Below are 24,104 nucleotides of genomic sequence, written 5' to 3'. Positions count from 1 at the left end.
ATCCGGAGGAAGTCCGCCATGGTCTCCACTACGGCCTACTGAGGTATGCATACCCTACTTCATAGGGCGTGTAGCCAATGAAGAAGAAACTCCAACAGCTGATCCAGTAGGTTGAGTTGCACCCTTCCATCTACTTTTAAATGGACACTCTCTCACAAAATGGCCTTGACGGCCACAGGTGAAACAAGCACCTGTAGCAAGACGGCATTTCCCAAAATGTGCCTTACCACAGCCAGGACATTGAGGTAAAGGTGGCTTCGACTGATGCAACCCTTTGCTTATTGGTGCACTTGAAACCCTGGAGCTCGGACCGACTCCTGGACATCCCGTGTTATCAAATATTCCACCTGGGAATTAAGAGGGTACCCTCCAGGCTGGCTGGGAAGGGTATACTATACTGGTAAGGTTGTCTACCTTGAAACTCCCCCAAATCACCAGCCATTCTAGCCTTCTTATGCTGGCCTCTGCCATAATCTTTATCGGGCTGTAGCTCACTGTACCGCCTCCTAATCCCAGCCTATGCCTTTGAACCTGTTCTTCCATTAACCTGGTCAATAGTTAAACTGCATCCCTCATCGCCCCATCTTTTGGCCCTAGTTGTGGGACTAGAGGCTTACGCACTAGGGTCTTAGGGCCCACAGCTACTGCTGCTCTAAGTTCCTCTGTAGGTGGCAGCATAGTGCAACTCACCGACTAGAGCACAATTCCCAGTATAGACTGGGCACGAGCCCTAATAACTCCCAGGATCTGACTTGTTCCATCCGCTACTGACTTGCACTTCTGGGTAGTTGCTGCTTTCTTTGATGGCATTGTTGTAGATACAATAGTATGTCAGTGAGGGATTATCCTAATAACATAGCTCTATCACACGATGTAAGACAAGAGAGAAAGGTAACACCCTAAATGTCCTGTAGCCTCCTATTTATAGATGTGGTACACCACACACCGATAAATAAGACCCTACTAGACATGGTCTGTAGACATTCCAAGGAAGGACCACTCTGATACCACTTTTGTCACAATCCAACCCCATAGGCCGTGATGGGTGCCCAAACTAGACACTCGCGTGTGCCCTTGCTAACTATAAGGAAACCTGTCTCCTATTTGAGTCATAGCGTGCCAACAGGAAAAACAATATATATTATGCCAACGAGGCTATCGTAACATATAGGCACAATTGTTCACACATACATATACAACCACATACATGACTACAGACCTCTAAGAGTAAAAAGAAACAGAAACATAAGGCGGGACAGGGCCCCTACCGTACCCTTGAACATACAAATATATACATCAATGATCGATACCAAAAGCTACGCTCCGACATGATGGAGCTCTTCTTAAATCTGCTAGGTGGAATCCTAAGCTGGTGGATCCTCAAGTCACGTGTCTGGACCTGCGAGCATGAAACGCAGCCCCCCGAAGAGAGGGGGGTCAGTACAAAATATGTACTGAGTATGTAAGCATAAAACACCATAACGATATTAAAGTTGGAACAGGGATGTAGGGGACAAGTATAACAATTAACCCATTACTGTGCCTGCATCTTCTGTAGTAAAATCATTTTCATCATAATATCATATCATCATCTCTTTTCATCATATATATCACTTTATCGTGTCATCATATATGGTATCATACCATCGTACATGGCATAACCTCATTGTATATATATATCATAATATATCTAGCCCATTATGGGGTTCGGTGTCACAAATGTATCATTATATTTACACATCCATGCCTACTTACGATATCCATTCTTTTAGTGAGGGACTCGGTGAAGAGAGTAGGGTACATCTATAGCATACCCATATCGTATATATACATATCGTACCTAGACCTCTAGTGAGGGACTCGATGTTCCTTCCTTATATCACCATATACTGTACCCAGCCCATTATGGGACTCGGTGTCATAATCATCATATTTTATCCGGCCTGGAATGCGGTGAATACTCGTATCATTGTCGCAGCGTTATATCGTCATATCATCATATCACCATATATAGTATCCCCTCCTCGTACGTGGCATCACCCATCACATCATGGTATCATATCGCATCCAGCCCAGGACTCGGTGAAAGAAGTAGTAAAGCTGCATATGATAATAGGCCCGGCCCCACGTGGGACTCGGTGAAAGAAGGGTTATCATATGCACAAGTAGAGTAGTAAGAAACCATATGCAACTATATCATCTCCTGATACTCAATAAAATAGTCAAGTGAACCGTCACTTGAAGACCAGGAAAGTAATTCTCCTAGGTACCCTTTAGATGTTATTAGGGATTACATCAATTAGGGCCTCATGAACCATAGGCGTGTACCAAGATAATGCCACACAATTTATGAAATCAAAGACACAACTTATGCAATCAGACATATAGCTTATGCAATCAGAGATACAGTTTATGCAATCAGAGACATTTATCCTCTCAGAGCCTTTTAGAATAGGAGCTTATATCTCCACTTACTATTCAACATATAGATGGCTCGAGAGTAGTAATTTAACTACTTTAGGATCCTTAGTATTCAAAAGTGACTATGAGTCACGAATTATATCCGGAACCTATAAATAGAATTACCTCTAAACTCATATCAGACATCATTTCACTTACCTCAAGCAATTTCAATGAAAGAAGGAGATAGGCCTTATATGTACTACTCTTCATCCTACAGAAGACTTGAAAGGCGATGAGTCCACTTAGTGCAGGAGTTCTAACATACAAAAGTAAACAAGGGTCTTGACTCATACTCAGAGCTTTATGAATAGAATGACTCCAAGTTTCGTATATATATAACTTAAGGCTAAGACATGCCAAAAGAAAGAAAGAAAGAAAGGGTAAGCTTCACATACCTTTTGTGGATTAACTGTAACCCAGCTCACCTCGTTATCTCCTTGACCTATTAACATGAGAGTAATACTAAGGTTAATAACCTTTCACTTTGCAATTTCAAACTCTACAACCAAGTACCCATAGGAATCGTTTCCTTATCCAATACCCTCGACTAGTTTGTTACTAATTCCGAAGTTATCGAAAATCAGGCAGCATTTCTCCTATAACTTTAACATCTCCGAGATTTTAACTCGGCCACGTGTAAACAACCATACCAAAAACAAAACCCAACAGCATATACACAAGTAAATTACTTCAACATTATATAATACAAACTCCAAACAACTCGCCCGAAGCTACTATATCAGAATAGAGTTTTTAATCTTTATTTCGCAAAACCTTTAACAATACGAAATGGAGGGTCATGTGGATGCAACCAGAAGTACCCACACCCCTTTTAGAACACTTTCCATCCCTGAAATACGCCATCCAACCAGCTTCAACCACAGCACCACAATCGCAACACACTACTCGACTTCGATCTAACTACGACGACTTCAATTTAGTTTGTTCCTAACGTCAATCATCCTTATGCAATTTTCCACTTCTAACCTTGTTTAAGACATTTAATATACCATATAGAAACATTATAAACTCCAATTTGAAAGGGAAACCCTTACCTTGCCCGAAAATCATCAAACGCGTCGAAACTTGCCTCGGAAGTTCCCTTAGCGCGCCCACAACCTTGTGGCTGCTTGCTAATGTTTTGGGTTTTCTCCAAACCATAAACTTATAATAATAACACCTTCATACCACCATGGTATACCCTAGATAATTAATTTACGAAATAAAATCGGAGAACTTACCCTTTTTTAGCTCCAAATCCGTGGCTCTCTTTCTCAAGTTTAAGATTTCTCCTCTCTCTTGTTCTAGATTTCTCTTCTCTTCTTTTTGTCTCTAGAAGTCTCTTGATAAGAATGACTAGAGGATAAGTATGAACTAAAGTCATAAAACATATATATATATATATATATAGGCCACTTTTAGGGGTGACACGAGTCAACCCCTAAGTGTTGACACGTGTCAAGCCCTTATAGGACCAACGCACCACACCTCCAACCATGGGTTGCCACGTGGCATGTGGGGGCCCATCCCCCTTACTCCAGCAGCTGCCACATGGCACCCTCTTTTCTCCCTCGTGGATTCATAATTTCGTCTTACTTTACGAACTTATGTAATCCTTGCTAAGTAATCTTGGTATGTACTTGAGTAACTTAAGCATGTAAGATTTCCAAGTTGGTAGATTACATAAGTAAGCCGAGTCCTACGACTCATTATTTAGTCTTCAACGTCTTCCGAATTTTTACAACTCTATTCCCCATCTTCTCTATTATGGGGTATCTCATTCCCCCTTCCTTAGAGTTGTTTGGTAGCGTTATATATTATCCGGCTCACATGGTAACTCTTAAGAAGCTTAAGAGTTCTTAAGAAGGCTTAAGAAGCTTTAAGAAACTTTAGAAAGCCTTAAGAAACTTAAGAGGCTTACGATCCTTCCAAGAAACTTAAGAGCCTTTCAAGAGACTGAAGAACCTTTCAAGAGACTTAAGAATGCGTTCCAAGGTACAAAAGTATGGGGTGTAACATTGACGCGGCATGTTGGACTCCCTAAGACACTCTTAAAATCTTGTGCTTTGCTACGAAATTTGTCACGATCCGGACTAGGGCCTAGCAATGACACGACGATTAGGATTCTCAAAGAAACCCTAACCTAGCCTCTTAACAAATCATATGCATATATAATGTAAAAAATAAGCAGAAACTCATAAAAGTCCAATAGACATAGCATAAACTAGAAAGAATTAAGACAACATAGACTTCTACATTTGTGTCCAACAAGCCTCTCCATAGTCAATATGGACGGGGGCTAAGATATGTCTCTAGCTCACCCTCAATGTGACATAACCAAAGTCTTTAAAATGAAAGGAAGAAACCATAATTCGGACCTCGACAAATAAGGACTCACCAATAGAGGAAGTAGGAACTCAACTCTAACCACGTGGAGGGCGGATGTACTCATCAATTCCTACCTTATGATATAATGTAGGCAAAACTATGCATTAGTATGTTTGAATGTTCTAAGTATGTGGGTATGCTATGCAATATAAAACATAAGATTCAATGATCAAATAACGTGCATGCTATATAAGATGATAAGTAGAGTCATGAGAAAACCATAGTTGATCAAAGCATTTCAAAGCATAAGTGAAATCATTAAGAGCACAAAAAGAGAGTATACATATGTGGAATAGAACTGTAACCGACAATAAGATCATGTGAGCTATATCATGGAATCCCAATGTCTACCCATATATTGGGGGAAAGAGAGCCCTACTTTCCAAGGAAGAACTCTACCTCGCTAGGTGGATCATGAATATGTGCTATATGTTTATCAACTAGCTAGGCCATAAGGCAAACCTACGGTGGCACAAAGTTATGAGACAAGAGACTTTATATAAGGGCCCCGTAGGTCGAGCCCCCACCTCAAGCCTCATTTGGTGCTAATTCAAATTCCACGGAATATATATCATAAATCATGCTACACATATATTCATAAGCTTGTTCATAAAGTTCAAAATTCATATAATAGCTCAATTTCATACATCATATCTTCATATGAGATATCATTAGGATCTTAGGTCACCATTTAAGGATCCTAAGTCATCCATTTTCTTTCATAAGCTTGCATAAAAAATAGAATTAGGTCCCTAGGTCACCATTTAAGGATCCTAAGTTATCTCTTGTCATAAACTTGCTTTCATACTGAAAATTTATGATCATAACTTCTGATTGAAATTAGGGTAAAACATGAATACATGATCAATTGACTTGGAAATCATGAAATTAACTTGAAAACATGCATGATCATATACTTGCTATCAACCCATACATAATTCATAAAGATAATATCAATTGAAAGTAAAATTAAAAATACCCAAAATTCATACCATGAACCCTAAAATAAATGTAGAAAAATTTATAGAGAACTCCTCAATTCAATGTAATAATCATCACTTTATATTAAAATAGATTCAAATCATAAATAGGATCAGAATTTATGCAATTGAAATAGAGATCATAAAATCCATAATTCATACATACTTTAATTTATCAAAAGGATGACAATTGGTTGGTCTCCATGGGTGAAAGTACCCTAGGATCAATTACCCACATACCTGATTAATCAAAGAGCTAGAATTTAGTTTGAATTAGGAGACTTGACTTGGAGATCCTTGAACCCTAGTCTTGACTTGGAGAAAAAGCTTAATCAATTGGGAGAGAATTCTAAAGAGAAAAATATTGTATGAGGTGAAGTGGGAATGAATGGCTTGAAATTAAAGGGTTTAGGTACTTATAGGTTCCCCAAATGATCTAAAACTACGTAGTTTAGGAGTTAGGAGAATAGGAGATGTCCAAAATACCCTCATTAAATTCTGGCAAGAGGGACCTACAACTCGTGTCTACGAATCCTAGAAAGTACTATGGGTTGTAGACCCAGTTCGTCCTGTAACTCCTCCCAAAACCTGAAAACCTGAGCCTCTAAAGTTTTTCTATGGATTGTTCCTACGACTCGTAAACTTGTCTACGACTCATCCTGTTGAGTCATAGTAAAATTACTGAGGCTTGTATTATGCAGAAATCAGACCACTGTCCCTACGACCCACTTCTACAAGTCGTAAAATTTTCTACGAGTCGTCAATCGATTCGTAAATCTTCTTCCAAACTTCACCAAATTTCCCACTTTGATGTCATTCCTACGAATCACTCTTATGACTCGTAGGAGTTTCTACGACTCGTAGGTCCACTCTTAATATTAGAAACTGTCCTTTTTCTTGAAATTTTTCCTTATTCTGACTTTTTATCTTCTGGGGTCTTACAAAAAGTGAAGAAATCAAGTTGAATGCTAAAGAAATTGAAGCCTAAAGAGAAGACCTGTGTGGACCGCACTTAACAAATATTGACTATAATAAAGTGAAATTGCAGCAAAAAATTGACGCCAAGTCAATAACTAGAAAGAAGCTGAGAGTATACCGCAACCGTAATAGTTGAGTGCAGATTGCAATTGCAGTGTTGGCCGCAATGCATCAAAGCTCTAAGGGTCTATTTGGACAAACGATATGAAATCAGATTGATATTAAGTTAAAGATTTTGTTTGGATATGTAATTTGAATTTTTTAAATTGTATTTTTTCTTAGAAAAATGTTAACCTCACAAGTTGTAAGAACTTAGTAAAGATAGTAAAGATAATTTAGTCAAATTACACGTTTAATTAATGCTTTTTTATAAGGTGCTAAAAAACCCATGACAAAGTAGAATGAACAGAGGGAATATAAGAAAAATATGAGAGATGCAAAATCAAAAAGTGCAAATCCAAATATTTAAGCCTGCACCGAAGTCCAAACGTCATCCAATAATAATTACCGTCATCTCAGAATATAACAATATGCTACGCCCTAAAACCCCTGCAGAACTCCATTTCCAAAGGTCGTCATTCATCAGGTAAAGCTAATTCTCAACGATACACTGTTTCATAACACATGCAGAATACTCATTATTGGAAAAAAATATTTGGTTTTTTCACACTGACAGCACTGCTTCTAAAGGAACTTTACAGATTAAATTCCTGCTTCAAATTGTGTCAAGGAACTTTACAGATTAAATTCCTGCTTCAAATTGTGTATAGCTACATCTTATAAGCAGCGTATTCTGGTTTGCTATAAGCGATTACCACTCAAATCACCCTCTTTGGATCACGAGCTGCAGCCAAATGATCCTGCAAAAACCACAGGGAATCCACCACGGGAACAAAGTTAGAGTCACAGTCCTAAAATGAAGTCGTCTAGTCTTCTCAAGTTTGGGAAAGATACCCTACTGTTCACAATCAGAATTGACAGACACTATTACTCACAACATAGACAAAGATAGATGAAATACTGAGAAGCCCTACAATGAGGTATCTAAGTACATTAAAAGAAAAGGAATAGCGGATTATAAAATGCAGAGAACTTCCATATCACCACAAGAATATAGGCGGAGGACCACTTCTTTTTTATTTTTTGGAGGTGGGGGTGGGCATAAAATAGATTAAAAAGGCATAAATTTCAATGGCAACCTTTAAATTCAGGGGCACATTAAGGCAGTTGCAATTTAATGCAGATTCAAAGCAATAATAGAAAATGGAGGTGCACAAGGCCCAAACTTACCGAGATAAAATCAAATGCTTTCGTATCTTCTTTCTTCGAAGTGTTCATCAAGGAAGTAGGAGTTTGAGTAGAAATGCTAGCATTGAAGACATCGGGGAGAGCTGAACCATAACCTTCAGCAGAATCAGCAGCATGACTAGCACTACTGGATGGGTGCACGCTCCCTAATTGCTGGTAACTGGAAAGTGTTGCAAGGAGTTGCTGTTGAGCGAAAATGTTTCCCATAGCATTATAGTTTAGAGCCGGAGGAGCAAACGATGGATTCAACACAAAGCCAGGAGGCAAATTATACTGCATAGCACCCAAAGGAAACATGGGATTTGCATTTGCTCCACCAGCCTGGGAGGAAAGTATGCTGGTCAAGGCATCATTAGAAGCCTGATGACAAGGAGCAATAGTGGACTCTTGAAATATATTCTGATAGGGGGTTGCCCCTGAGCTGCCATTCTGCTTCATTGACGACTCATTCCCATTCAAGGAGAGACTATTCATTAAATTAGGAACCTCCTTTCTAGAATGATTGGGTTCCTGAGGAACTTCAACACTGGGACCAAAGATGTCAAACAGTTTGGGTCCATTTCTATTATTAGCCGAATGGATTTCAGTAGCATCTGATTTGTCAACTGTCATTCCAGAAAAGAGATCAGCTTCAGGCACCTTCTCATTACTGGTGTGGAACGAAACATCAGCAAAGGGGTCATCATCATTTTTCTGCGGGACGGAACTAAGGCCGCTGCCCAAACTGTCATCAAATAGATCATTCATCAGAGGGATGGCAGAGGTGGATGCAATTTTTATGCCTTCACCACTCTGCATATTTGCTAAATCATCTGCTCCAAACGGAGAATCAGAATTATCTGTGTCTATCAAGTCAGGCATCTGAACAGCAGGGTTACAAGCATTTGCAGACCTATCTACATGAGCCACAGAATCAGCTGTTTGTCCATCATTCAGAAGACTTAAGACCTGCCCATATTCATCACACGACTTCAACTAGGGAAGATACATAATGTAATCATACATTTGTTGCAAGATGCCAAGATATGCACATTAGATGTTTTTTCTCCTTTTCTTTCTGAAGCTGAGATGTATAACTCAAACTCTGAAAGAAACTTATTTAAATACCACAATTCACACCTTTATGGATCTGATGTCAGAATCACAATGGTGCATGACATGGAGGATAATGAAATACTTCGTTCTCCTAGTCATCTCTTTTACCTTCATTTTTATTTTTTTGGTTAAATAAATTACGTCTCATTAGCTTTAATTCTTCCACTGGCTGAACATCTTTATGTATCATTCTCTCTAGCTTTTTCTGAGCAGAACAAAGAGATTTGAGAGCATACCCACCTTATGATTATATAACCTAAGTTACATATCTGATCAATGACAATCAAGCTTTAAGTTATAGTTGCCCACATATGTGAAAGATACGAGTATCAAGTATACAGATTTTTGTAACTGAAACTAGAAAGCATAGAAGCAAGTACCTATAAAACCTTGAAGAATTCAAGTGCACATAATATTTACCACACCATGTGATAAATGCAAATTGGAGTCTCTCTCTCTCTCTCTCTCTCCATCGTCTTTTTCTTTATAAACATTAATCTTTGCACTTATATTTGTATGTGTGATTCTCATTTTTATTGGAGGATTTGAGGAGGAAAAAGAAATGCAGAGTGTTCATCAAGGAAATCTTACTTTATTTGCTTTTTCTCTTAATGATGCTTGGGGAGATTCAGAGCATTTTACCACAACATCTTTATTTTCATTGAAATAAGATGTCATAGTACCAAAGTGAGCATCATCTTTTTTCCTCAAGATAGCCTCGAGGACACAGATTGCTTTCACACGAACCTGGCCAAAAAGAAGACCAAGTAAAAATATGTGAACTATTTCGAGATTAACATTAATTAGCACAGTTTATCAGTTCAAATAAGAGATTAAGTGCCAATGCCAGTGCCGGAAAAAATAAGGTTTAAAGCTTCTACATAAAGAAGATCAATTACAATGAAATGCTTCCCATAGCGACTATCTGTACGTAGAAGAGAAACTTCTGAAAATTCAAAGCAACAGAATAGCATCACGACAAACCTGCCATGAAGGTGATCGCAGTTTTGACTCAAGGGCGTGAGTCAAAGCCAAGGCATCTAATTTTGATGCCTCCAGAAGGAAAACCTGAAGTGCATCCCGAGTTGGCTGCAGACGAACTCCACCAGAAGTTGCAATAGTTTCTAATAACCTCTCTTCTCGGGTCTTTTCACCAGAAGTCAAACCTGAATCTGCATTGGTTGTTTCAGTCTGAGATGGTTGAAGATCTTGAGTCCAACTTCCAGAAGCAGCATTTCTTGAAAACCGAGAAGTGTCATTGTAAGAAGAAATCCCTTCATATCTCTCAGTGTAGTCAGCTTCAGTTGTCAATGACCTCTGAAGATTTGGACTTCTGTAACTTCCAGTGTCATTCTTTTTCAGGGATGGAGATTGTGTAAGAGTATTAAGTCCTTGTTTTATTGTAGCACTTCCTATACCAACAACGTCACTGAGGAAAGACCTCTTATCATCTGATGCTATTTCGTAGCTGATATTACCAAAGCCTTGTATCCGACCACCAAGAGTTTCAGTGGGAGGAGGCTTACTCTCTTCTGAAGAAAAAAGAGCAGATAATGCTTCCTGTGCTATTTCACGGACTGCTTTATTGAGTGAATCACCCTTCAAAGGATCCGGTTGGCCCTTGTAGTGAATTAACTGGCGTATAGCGACTGAATTCCTTTGCATCTCCCTTCTGAATTCTGGACCAGATTTTGCCACTGCATACTTGATGACTCTGAGAGCCTGCATAAAGCAGAAAGGAGTGAGAGAAGCTAAATAGAGGATCTGGAAAAAGAAAAGGATCTATGCTAAGGAAATGAAACAACCTTTTGCTTAATAATAGGGGATTTGTGTTGGAGACGTTTGAGGATGAATTCAGAGACTTCTTTAACAATAGTGGAATGGGAGGATCTAAGCAAGTCGCAAATCTCCTCCAATTTGTAAACAGGCGTCACTTTTTCCTCATCTGAGGTCGCTCCATCGATCATCCGCGACCTCCAATATGACTCTACCGCCCTCCTGCTTGAATCCATTCTTATCAAACCTCACCGATCCAACTAATCTATTTATTCTATTCAGATCAGATCACCGCAAATCCAAATCTACTTAGGGTTTTTCACCAACTGCTGATTTTTCTTCCAAACCGAATTTCCTTTTTCTTATAACAACATTTTACTACACTATTAATTAATTTTATTTCCTTCTCCTGCATTTTCGCGTTGATTTTTCTCATCTTCTTATTATTATATAATATCAAATTTCTTTTTAATTTTAAGTAATATTTAATAAAGAAGCCATAACAACAACAACAATCCAGTGAAATCCCACAGTGAGATCTGAAAAAGGTAAAGTGTACGCAGACCTTACTTCTATCAAGGTAGGACGGTTATTTCCGAAAGACCCTCGGCTCAAAAAAAGCATAAAGAAGCATAAAAACCTCATCAAATATTAAATCAATTCTTGCAATTTCTTAAAATTAATTACAATATTTTTTCACCAAAATTTTTTTAAAAAAATAATAACAATTAATTGATATAAAAATCAACTAGTGCAATTTTTTTTATTTGAGGGGCTTCCTCTATGTAGTCTTTTAGTCCGGAGTACTGGACTAACAAAACCTTATATACGTTTAACATTTATTTTACTTGTTTTTATCATAATTGATTAGAGTTTTGTTATATCCGTAATAAAATGGATTTTGAAATGAATTACACTAGAAGAATATGATTAGTACACTAAGATTAACATATATTTATATATAATATAAATGGGGTAAAAAATGTTGATACATGGTAATTAATCAATTTGTTTCTAAATAAATTAACAATTTAGCTAGTATATTATACTAATTTTTTTGGAGCATTATCGTAAAATAAAATTATCCAAAATTATCTCCTTTTTAAAATTAAAAGACCATAAATTCAGATTATATAGATTAAAGAGAAAATTTCATAAAGGATGACAAAAATCTGTGGATTACTATATGTAGCGAGACTTTTAATATATAATGTGTTCTAATTTCAAGCTGGATACATTGTATTTCACTTGCATAGAGGTTGTATTCTCGAGGAAAAAAAATTGCTTGCTCACCTCTCTCCACTCTTGCTCGACTCTCTCCCTCTCTCGTTTATTTCCCTCTTTGTATTAATGTTTCAGAATGTATGTGTTTCACAATTTCAATTTTAAGTATCATACATGTATCTGGTATCTATTTTTATATCAACGTGTATTTATTTCATAGCATACATGTAACCTAGGGCCTAGTCGTAATACGACGATCGATCCCCCAAAGGGCTCCAACCAAGCCTCTTGACATATCGTAAAGCATGCATAAGATAAAGTAAATGTGGAATCAACATAAGAGAGTCTAAACCATAATCATAACGGAGAATGTCACTTGACAAACATAGACGCAAACATTTGTCCAACTGATGCCTCTAATCATGAACATGGGCGGGGCTAAGACATGTCCTTAGCTCACCATCAAAGTGAAGGAAATAAATGTCTTTGGAAGAAGAACAACTCATAAACCGTCCTCAGTGGATAAGAACTCACCAATATTTCGTCAACTCAACTAGCCACGTGGATGGATATGATCCTCAACCTCAACCCCTTACATTATGAGACAATGTGGGCAACAATATGCATTAGTACTTTTGAATGTACTAAATATGAGGGCATGACATGCAATGTAAATCATAAGATGCATTGATCAAGTAAAGTACATGGTAAGAAGAGATAAGTAAAGTCATGAGAGAATCGTAATGATCAAGCATTTGAAAAGCATAGTTGAAATCATGAAAGTACTTAAGAGGTCATACATATGTGGGATAGAACCATAACCGACAATAAGACCTACGAGCTATAAATGGAATCCCGATGTCTCCCCATACAATGGAAGAAAGGGGAATCTACTTGCCAAGGTAGGTTCTACCCCGCTAGGCGGATCATAACATACGTTATATGTGGATCCACTAGCTAAGCCATGAAGGCAACCTATGGAGGAACGTAATTTAAGAGACATGAGGCTGCTACTAAAGCTTTTGGTACGGCCCCCACCTCAAGTCCACTCTGTGCTAAGTCAAATCCTATAGAATACATAACACAGTAACATACTTAGCATATATCACAACTTGTTCATAAACTTTATAATTTCATAGAATAGCTGATTTCATAACATAATTGTAATGTGAGAATTGTCCTTTCATCATTACAAATCATACTTGTGTAATTCATATACTTACGCCCTAAGTCACCACATAGGACCCTAAGTCACCTTACTTCATAACTTGCATGAAATTCATATCTTGAACATACTTGTGATTCATGATCGTAATTCATACTTGAATTTAGAGTAAAACTCATATACATGATCAATTTGAATGAAAGTCATGATAATACCTTGAAATTATTGGATTCATAATCATATTCCATAATATTATCATTGAAAATAGGTTCATGCATGGGCAATCATAATTCATACTTGAAATTATGTAATTCATGTAGGAACATACTTGTAATGATCAACTATAATGATTTAAAATATAATTTAAATAACCCAATGCAATTTATCAAATTAGGGTTACAAACCCAATTGAAATTCATGAGATTTTGAGTAGAAACCTTGGGACTCCATGGGTGAAAGGGATCCATAGATCAATCCCTACATACCTTGATTGAATTTGACCTTAGAATTAAAAAAAAAGAAACTTGTTCTTGAAGAAACCCTAGCCAAACTTGATGAAGAAGAAGAATCCTTGAATGAACCTTGAGAGAGAGAAGTCTTAAAGTTGATTAGGAATTAATGAGGAAAAAGAATAGGTTTAGAAGTATTTAAGATATTTTCGTACTAAATTTAGTCTCAAAAACGTCCACATACATTAATAAGAGAATAGGGAAAAGACCGGAGTACCCCTCATTAAACTGTAACTAGGGCTTACCATGGAGGACCCATTCTAGTCAGTGTGCCGCGAGTGGCTTCTCGATGGTACTCACCATGGCCCGTGGTGGTGTCTGTGATGATTGCCTTGGAATTGGGATTTCTACAGTTGTAGGGGTAGGTCTCAAAACTTCCTCCACGGGACCCTTCATGGTTCGTGGATTGCATCACGACCCGTTAAGCGTGGGCATGGTGCAGGGCCTGCAGGTGGGTTTGCAGGAGTGACCACCACGGAACCCACCACGGTATGTGAAGAGATACACGGCCCGTGGTGGCCAGTTGTGGTCCTAGACTTGGGGTCATATTTTGAGGTCTCACAGAAGGGGTCACCACAGAGGGTTTCACGACCCGTCGTACTTACCACGGTCCATGGTGCCCTATCGTGGAACTCACTCTACAGGAGTGAACCTCAGGGTCACCACCATGGTGGCTCACAACAAAGCGTGGTGCTTTGCACTACCCATGATGGCTTCTGTGATGATCACCAGGTGCCAAAATTGTACATTTTTAGTAATTTCAAGTTTTGATCCTCATTTTTTGACTTTCCAAATTCCGGGGTCTTACAATATCTCCCCCTTGGGAGAATTCATTCTCGAATGGGACTCAAGCTAGCATAAATCGAATAAGAAAGGAACAGAATAGCCCAACATGAATGCAAAAAAAATCTCAAAAATGTATAAAAATATGTAATCTTTAAACTCAAGCAAAAAAATTACTTTAAAACTCATTTTATGAACATAAATGTATATGAAACCATGAAATCAACTGAAATGCATGATTTGGGCTGGCTAGATCATGAAGGACGTAAATACCTTAACTAGGCATGAAAGGAAAGAGATAGGGATATCGGGACATCATATCAGTTTTGGCCTCCCATGTAGTACACTCAACCTCTTGATTCCTCTATAACACTTTAATTGGAGCAATTTCTTTGTTTCTTAACTTTCTAACTTGCCAGTCCAAAATCTCAACCAGAACCTCTTCATAAGAAAGCCTCTTCTTGATCTCAATATTGTCCAATGGAATAATGGAGATAGGATTGTTACACCCCATACTTTTGTACCTTAGAATGCTTCTTAAGCTTCTCATGTTTCTGGGAAGGCTCTTAATTTTCTTAAAAGTCGTTATGTGAGTCGGATAGTTTATAATGCTATCAAATAACTCCAAGAAAAGGAGAACGAAATGCTTCATAATAAGGAAGATTGGAAATAGGGTTATAAAAATTCGAAAGGAGTTGGAGGCTGAGAAATGAGTCGTAGGACTCGATTGACTCGCGTAAGCAACCAATTTGGAGGTCTTACGTACTTAAGCTACTCGAGTGCGTGTTGAGACTAAGTAGCAAGGAATACATAGGCTCTTAAAGTGCGACGAAATTACGAACCCATGGAAGAAAAATAAGGAAACGACGCACCTACTTGAAGCAAGTAGGTGACTAACCTACTTGACACATGGCAGCACGTGATAGGTACACATGGAATCACATGAAAGTGACATGTGGTAGCAGGTGACACACCATGGGGTGGACCCCACCTGCCACGTGGCAACCATGGATTGGTTGCATAATTGAGGTGGCTGTCTAAGGATGTGACATGTGTCACCCTTAGGGGCTGACATGTGTTGTCACGACCCAACCCCGTAGGCCGCGACTGGGGTCCGACCTAGACCCCCCGTACATATATCTATAAGCTTAGGTCACATTGAATCATAAACAAGACAATATCATGTAACAGAGCCCCACTAGGCGATAACATTTTCATAAACTGTAGCCCTTTTTGTTTGTATCACAACATGACAGGGCACGCAAGCCGACAAGGCTGCCATAACATAATAACATATATCATATATCATGTAGACCCAGCTTAATCAAACTGACATACACAACCCACATATACATGTCTGCAGACCTCTAAACATATAAATGACAACATATGGCGGGACAGGGCCCCCGCCGTACCCCTGAATGGATAAAACAATTTCTATACATCCGTGGACAGTATCAAAAACTAGGCTCCGATACAATGGAGCCTCTTCCAGCTGAGCTGCATGGAATCCTAAGCTGACGGACTCCCAAAATATGTATCTGTACCTGCGGGCATGAACGCAGCCCCCCGAGAAAGGGGGTCAGTACGATATGTGTACTGAGTATGTAAAACATAATATAATACAACTGGAAACATATCTGAGATAGAGAATCAGGGGATAAGATATCAATTCAGAAACCTGTACCTGTACTTTATGAATTACAAAAACATGCATGTTTGAGTCATATCATATAGCCGGCCCTTTCGGGGGTCCGGTGAATCATCTCTGTAAAACCATCATGGCCCCAGTGCCATCACCACCTTATTACAACACATCATCATATATTTATACACGTATCCTGGCCCTTTATTGAGGGACTCAGTGAATAATGCAGTGAACTGTGCACGAGAACATATCCTGGCCCGGGACTCAAGGAAAGAAGTGTTACGGTATACACGAGTAGAGTAGTGAGTAACTATATGCAATTTAAATCGTTATCAGAGACTCGACAGAATAAGAAAGTTAAGCTTTTATTTGAGAACCCGAGTAACGGTATAGTCATCTCGAGTGTCCTCTAAATGCCATTATGGGTTGTCTCAATTATAATCTCGGGGCTCCTAGACATGTACTAAAGTAAAGCCAAATCGCTTATGGAACCAGAAACATTTGTTAACATATAGTCTGTAAGACTTGGAGCCTGTATATTTGTTATCTCTATAGCATATAACAGTTTCCAGGGAAATAGTTCGACTACTGTAGGAGTTCAATATTCAGAAGTAAATAAGAGATGTTTGAGAATAGAGTTACCCTAGAGCTCAGATCATATTTAACTTACAACTAAGACAAAGGCATGCCCAAAAGAAGAAAGAGAATAAGCTTTATGTAGTCTGTACTTTGTTTCAGATGACCTTCATACACATATTTCATACCCGACCCATTATAGGGCTCGGTGAGCCACTATGGCATTCAAATCTCACTTTCGTACCAAATACATATCAAGAGAAGGGAAAGATAGTTTCCCATACACTATTCTTTTAGCACGTAGAAGTCTTAACAGGTAATACTCAATCCTTGTAGGGGCGTTAACACTTAACTGTAGTTAGGGATTATGGGGCATACCTGGAGTTCCGGGAATGGAATTATTCCCACATTCCACATACAATTCACTTAAGGCTAAAACTTGCCAAAAGGAAAGAAAGATAATTGTACGTGCTTATACCAAAACATGCCACAAGAAAGCTTTACATACCTCTTGGGAGTTACCCTTTATCCTGCTCGCCTCGTCGTCTTCTGAACCTATTCAATATAAAGTAATACGAATATCAACTACTCTTAACTTTTCAGTATCTGAGGTTACGCCTTAATGCTAATGGAATCTATTCCCTTAGTCGTTTCCTCGACTAGTTCTTTAGTTTGTTAAGGCGTTAACAAAAATTGGGCAGCACCTCCCCTATAATGTGCCCTATCCAAATTTCCAATTAGGTACCTAATACCTACAGCCAACCAACAACAACAACCTGCAGCAATTCATACCAACAATATACAACATACACTCCAAACGACTTATTCAAAAATACAATATCAAAATAGGGCGTTTAGCCTTTATTTTGTGACGCCTTTAATTATACATAACGAGGGGTCATGTGGCTTCGACTAGAAGCACACTAACCCACATTAGGACATATTCAGGCCCTGCAACAACAAGCCACACCCCTGCAGAGCAACTCACAAGAACAACACTTTGTTTCGACAACAATTCAACTATAACGACTACAAATTAGTTTATTCCGAACGCCAAGTATTTCTAAGCCATTTTCATATTTCCAGCCACCAATAGGGCGTGTAACATGCTCCATCAGAACACATAAAGCTCAAATTTAAAGAAGAAACCTTACCTTACGTTAAACTTGTCAAACTCGCCAAAACTATCCAAAATGTGAAATCTGGACAGTTTACTGTTTCACCTTGTCGCTTCGTTTCGAAGGGGTAATGGAGGGAAACAGGATTTACGCCCTTCATGAAAGTTATAGACATATGTCTTAGGGTCGCAAACAATTTCGAATCATCCCTACATCAATTTTGTACAAAAGGATATGACCAAAATACTTACAGCTGTCCGTGTAGAATTTCCAAAACCAAATCTGGGCAGTACCTCCTCTACACTTCATCACCACTTTTGAAGCTGATAAAAGTAGAACTGGATTTTGGAGTCTGAATGAACGTTATAGAAACACGAAATACCTTTCCAAAACATATTAAATCACTCGAAACGAATCTGTACACAAGAAGTTATACCAATATTACTAACCACTGTCCCTTCCAAAAACGGGTTGGTTAATTAATTCTTAACATTTTCTCCTTCGACTTTCTCTTATTTTCTCTTCCAAATTCCAATTGAAAAGCTGGAGTTTTACTTCCATGAAGGTCTTAAAATACATATATACGTATCCACATACTTAAGATACACCGTATATAATTAATTCACGGAAGAAAATTGGAAAACTCACCTTTAATTCTTCAAAAATGTTGCTGCCTTGTTCCTTTTGGTTCTTCACGTTTTTCCTCTCATTTGGCTGATGTTTTTGGATGGAAAATGAGTTAAAGAGTCAGACAACATGTATATATACACCTCCTTAGGAGGTGACACGTGGCAGCCCCCTAGGGTGACACGTGGCAGCCTCCTAGGGTGACACCTCGTCCAAGCTTCCAACACAAAACTGCCACGTGGCAGCGTGGGTCCATCCCAAGTAGGTGAGTCACTTGCCTGCTTGTCACCTTCTTGCTTCACTTTCGTAAGTTCGGAAACTAGTTTTTGCTCCCTCTCGTAGGTTCATAATCTCGTTTCACTTTAAGAGCCTATGAAACCCTTTCTACGTAACCTTGGTATGTAATCAAGTAACTCATGTATGTAAGATTTCTAAATTAGTAGCTTACGTAGATAAGTCGAGTCCTACGACTCGTTACTTGGCCTCCGATTCCTTCCGGATTCTTATGATTCCCCTTCCAACCTTCTCTAGTATGGGGTATCACATTCTCCCTTCCTTAGAGCCGTTTGATAGTGTCGTAGCGTATCCGGCTCACATGATAATGTCCAAGGAACTTATGAGACATTCTGAGTTTAAAAAGGGTGGGGTGTAACATGTGTCACTCTCCAAAAAGATATATATCTATGTATGGATGATTATTAAGTCATTTTTAGCCAAAAACTTGAACAAAAATAGAGAGAAAAACGTGGAGAAGAAAGCAAAGGCAGTCATGGTTTGGAGAAACACTAAGTTGGTAATATGAGTATAACTCCTTGTGTAAGGCTTATTTTTGAGTGATTCAAGATATTTTGGAAATATATTTCATAAGGCTACAACTTTCATTTAGCTTCTAAAACCTAGTTTTGCTTTTCTCTGCTCGAAAAAGGGTGATGAAGTATGGGGGAGGTGCTGCCCAGATGTTGTCTTGGAAATCCTACACGGACAACTGTGGGTATTTTGGGCATATCTTTTCGTACAAAATTGATGTAGGGGTGATTTAAAATTGTATGCGACCTTGATACACATGTATATAAATTTCATTGAGGCCACAAATCCTGTTTCCCTCATTACCCCTTTGAAACTAAGTGATAATATAAGACAGTGGGCTGTCCAGATTTCATGCTTTGATAGTTTTGGCGAGTTTGACGAGTTTAACATAAGGTAAGGCCTTTCCTTTAAATTTGGACTTTATGGTGTTGTTATAGAGTATATTATACACCTTGTAAGCTGCTGGAAGTGTAAGGGAGTCGGGGAAATATTTGACGTTCGAAATAAACTAAATTGAAGTCATCGTAGTAAATTGTAATCGAAATGAGGCGTTGGGTGTGTGGAGGCTGCTGCTGGTTGTGTGGTGCGTGTTGCAGGGTCTAAATATGTTCTAAAATAGGTGGGGGAGCTGCTGGTTGTAGCCACATGACCCCCCCCTCTCTTCATACGGTTAAAGATTTTGCAAAACGGAAACTAGAAACCCTATTTTGGTATCGTAGTTTCGAACGAGTCGTTTGGAGTTTATGTTGTATCGTATTGCCATATTTTATATATATATGAGCTTCTGGTTTTGTTGTTGGTTGGCTGTAGGTATTAAGGACATAATTAGAAATTTGGATAGAGTACGTTATAGGGGAGATGCTGCCCGAATTCCGTTAACTTCTTAACTAGTTAATAGACTAATCGAGACTAGTCGAAAAAGGTGAATAAGGAGTTGTTTCCTATGGGGGCTTGGTTGTGAATTTAGAAGCTGGAAAGTTAAAGATTACTAATATTAATATTGCCTCCATGTTAAATAGGTGCAGAGAACGACGAGACAAGCCGGATTAAAAGCAATCGATAAGAGGTATGTAGAGCCTACTCTTTCTCTTCTTTTGGCATGTCTTCAAGTTAAGTAATAAATGGTGTGATCTTGAGGGTAAATCTACTCATAGATGCCAAGTGTAATTCACGACCCTTATTTACTTCTTGATGAAAGCACTCTTACAGTAATTGAATTAAGGCTTCTCAAGCTTCCTTACGTTAGGAAGTGATGGGCAGGTAAAGCTATCCTTCCTTTATCTTGAGATGTATTTGGCATGGAAATAAGGTTATGATGCCATGGTTGTTCACCGATCCCCATGATGGGTCGAGTATGAAATATGACTATGATGACCACATAAAGGAAAGTACAGACGGTGTAGAGTTCATTCTCTTTCCTTTTTTGGCATATCTTAGCTATAAGTTAAACATGATACGGTCTCTGAGATAATGATCTAGCTTGCATATGGTTACTTACTACTCTGCTTATGCATATGATTTACATATCTTTATCGAGTCCCATAGAGGGAGGGGTATGACTGAAGTCCCAAAAAGGGGTCGGGTACGATATAAGATGATATAAATATTCACTGAGTCCCAAAAAGGGTCGGGTATGACCGAGCCCCACCAAGGGTCGGGTATGCTATGTAAATGCAATGATAAGATGACATGATTGTATACCGAGTCTCATTAAAGGGCCGATTATGGTATATTTATGCATATGATGACATAAGGATAAATTTGTAACACCGAGTCCCATAACGGGCCAGGTGTGGAATATCATACTGAGATACATAACCTTATTTTAGAAGGTGCAGGTAATGTGATTTAGTGATTGTTGTACTTATTCTCTGCATCCCTGTGTCAACTATACTTTCCTTGTGGTATTTTATACTTTACATACTCAGTACACATATCGTACTGACCCCCTCTTCTTGGGGGGCTGCGTTCATGTCCGCAGGTACAGACGCGCGCTTTGAGGATCCGCCAGCCTAGGGTTCCACCTAGCAAGTTTGGGAAAAGCTCCATTGTGTCAGAGCCTAGTTTTTGATACTAAACCTCTGCTGTATGTTTTCGTTTATGCAAGGGTACGGTGGGGGCCCTATCCCGCCATATGTTGTCATTCCTATTCTTAGAGGTCTGTAGACATATGTGTGTGGGTTGTTTAGGAGTTTATTTCGGTTATGCCTATGCGATATATTGTAAAACCTATTATGTTGTGGAAGCCTTATCGGCTGACTTTCCCTTTTATGACATGATGCAAATGAAAGAGGCCACACGTGTATGAATATTTTATCACCCACTGGGTTCATGTGTTTGGTTCCTATATCTAAAAGGCTATATGAACATGAAAAAGTTTTAACCCATTGTGGTTTTATGAGCAGTATCACGTTATACATAGTCCAATTTTATTGTAGTCGACAGTTACGTAAATGGGGGTCCAGGTCGGACCCCAGTCGCGGCCCATGGGGTTGGGTCGTGACAAGGATAATCTATGAACTTCCTCAATAATGACACATGAAATACCGGATGCACGATGCCAAATCTGAAGGAAAATCCAACTCTTAAGCCACTTTTCCAATTTGCCTTAAAATCTGATATGGGCTAACGCAATGGGGACTTAGCTTCCCTTTCTTACCAAAGTGAATCACACCCTTCATGATTAAAATTTTCAAGTAAACTCAATCATTGACTTCAAATTCAAGTTCCCTTCTCCTCACATCTGAATAGGACTTTTGTCGACTTTGGGCTATTTTCAATCTTTCTCTAATGAGTCTAACTTTCTCCATAGCCTCAAACACCAACTCGGGTCCTATCAAAGAAACTTCACCAACCTCGAACCAACTGACAGGGGATCTACACCGCCTACCTTCAAATCCTCAAATAGAGCCATTTCAATGCTAGAGTGTTAAACGACAAATGGTCATCCCAATTTCCTTTAAAATCAATCATGCATGCTTTCAACATATCCTCTAATTTCTGAATGGTACGTTCGTCCTAACCATCCATTTGTGGATGAAAAGTTGTACTAAATTTCACTTAGTTACCAAGACCCTTTTGGAAGGATCTCCAAAAGTGAGATGTAAACTGAGTACCTCGATCAGAAATGATAGACGATGGAACTCCATGAAGCTTCACCAACTCTCGGACATACAATCTAGCATAGTACTTAGCTGAATATGAGGTCTTCATCGGGAGAAAATAAGCTGACTTAGTCATTCAGTCAACTATCACCCAAATGAAATCATGTTGACAACGAGTATGAGGTAAACCTGTAACAAATTCCATATTCAAGGCTTCTCACTTCCAAGTTGGAATCTCAATTTCTTAAGCCAAACCTCCCGATTTTTGATGCTCAACTTTCACATGTTGGTAATTAGGACACTTAGCCATAAATTCTTTAATGTCTCTTTTTATACCATTTCACCAATGCACCTCCCTCAAATCTCAATACATCTTTGTGGAACCGGGATAAATAGAATACCGCAAATGATGAGCCTCAACCAATATCATAGTTGGTAAGCCATCAACATCCAACACACACAATCGGCCTTGATATCTTAAAATACCATCTCCCTCTTTGAGAGGAAGCCTCTATGGCCTTTTCAAAAACTTCTTTCTTCAACTCAACCAAAATAGGATCATCATCTTGCTTTGCCTTTACATCCGCCATAAGAGATGATTTGGAACCGTTTTGTATAATAACTTCACCATCTTTGAAATCCAACAATCGAACACCCAATCGGGTTAATCGATGCACATCCGAACTAGCTATCTCTTTACATTCTCAATATGAGCAATATTGTTCATGGACAATCTACTAAGAGCGTTAGTAACCACATTTGCCTTACCCGGATGTTATAGATTATTCATGTCATAATCCTTCAACAGTTCAAGCCATCTCCTTTGTCAAAGGTTCAAGTCTTTTTGAGTGAACACATATTTCAAACTCTCGTGATCAGTGAAAATGTCTACATGGAAATCATAGAGATAGTGTCTCCACAATTTTAAAGCAAATACCACCGCCTCCAACTCCAAGTCATGAGTTGGGTAATTCTTCTCATGTACCTTAAGTTGCCTTGAAGCATACGCTATCACTTTCCCATTTAGCATAAGCATACAACCAAGAACAATTCTTGAAGCATCACAATACACAACAAAACCATCAAAACCTTCTGGTAAAGTCAACACCAAAGCAGAGGTAAGCTTTTCTTTTAACTCTTGGAAGCTTTTCTCACACACCTCGGACCATTGAAATTTCACCTTCTTTTTAGTCAAAGTAGTCAAAGGCGATGCAATGAAAGAGAAATCTTCTATAAATCTTCTACAATAACCGGCTAAGCCTAGAAAAGTCCGAATATCAGAGGGACTCAACGGTCTAGGCCAATTCTTAACAGCTTTGGTCTTCGTTGGATCAACCATAATTCCTTCTCCGAAAATAATGTGATCAAGGAAAGTAACTGACCTTAGCCAAAATTCACATTTGCTAAACTTCACATATAATTGACGGTCCTTGAGAATTTACAACACAATCCTCAAATGATTGACATGCTCTTTCTCATTCCGTGATGTAACATTCCTCAAAATACTTGTAAGTTCCTTAAGAATGCTTTGGAAATAGGCCGCTCGCGTAATGCA

At 38.7% G+C, this 24,104-nt stretch overlaps 1 protein-coding gene across 1 annotated transcript; it reads right to left on the bottom strand.

Annotated features, from left to right (window-relative positions):
• Positions 1-7,288: 7,288 nt before the first annotated feature.
• LOC129903634 (protein MODIFIED TRANSPORT TO THE VACUOLE 1) lies at positions 7,289-11,403 on the bottom strand. The gene is made up of 5 exons (XM_055979184.1): positions 11,018-11,403; positions 10,197-10,934; positions 9,804-9,959; positions 8,100-9,065; positions 7,289-7,669 (listed from the first exon to the last, which is right to left on the bottom strand). Exons 1-5 carry the CDS (start codon positions 11,222-11,224, stop codon positions 7,628-7,630), a joined length of 2,109 nt encoding a protein of 702 aa, XP_055835159.1. The 5' UTR covers positions 11,225-11,403; the 3' UTR covers positions 7,289-7,627.
• Between the last annotated feature and the right edge of the window lie 12,701 nt (positions 11,404-24,104).

This window comes from Solanum dulcamara, chromosome 1 (assembly GCF_947179165.1).
Source record: "Solanum dulcamara chromosome 1, daSolDulc1.2, whole genome shotgun sequence".
NCBI classification, from domain to species: Eukaryota; Viridiplantae; Streptophyta; class Magnoliopsida; order Solanales; family Solanaceae; genus Solanum; species Solanum dulcamara.
The sequence above is the reverse complement of the archived record's forward strand: the minus strand, read 5'-3'. Positions and strand labels throughout refer to the sequence as shown.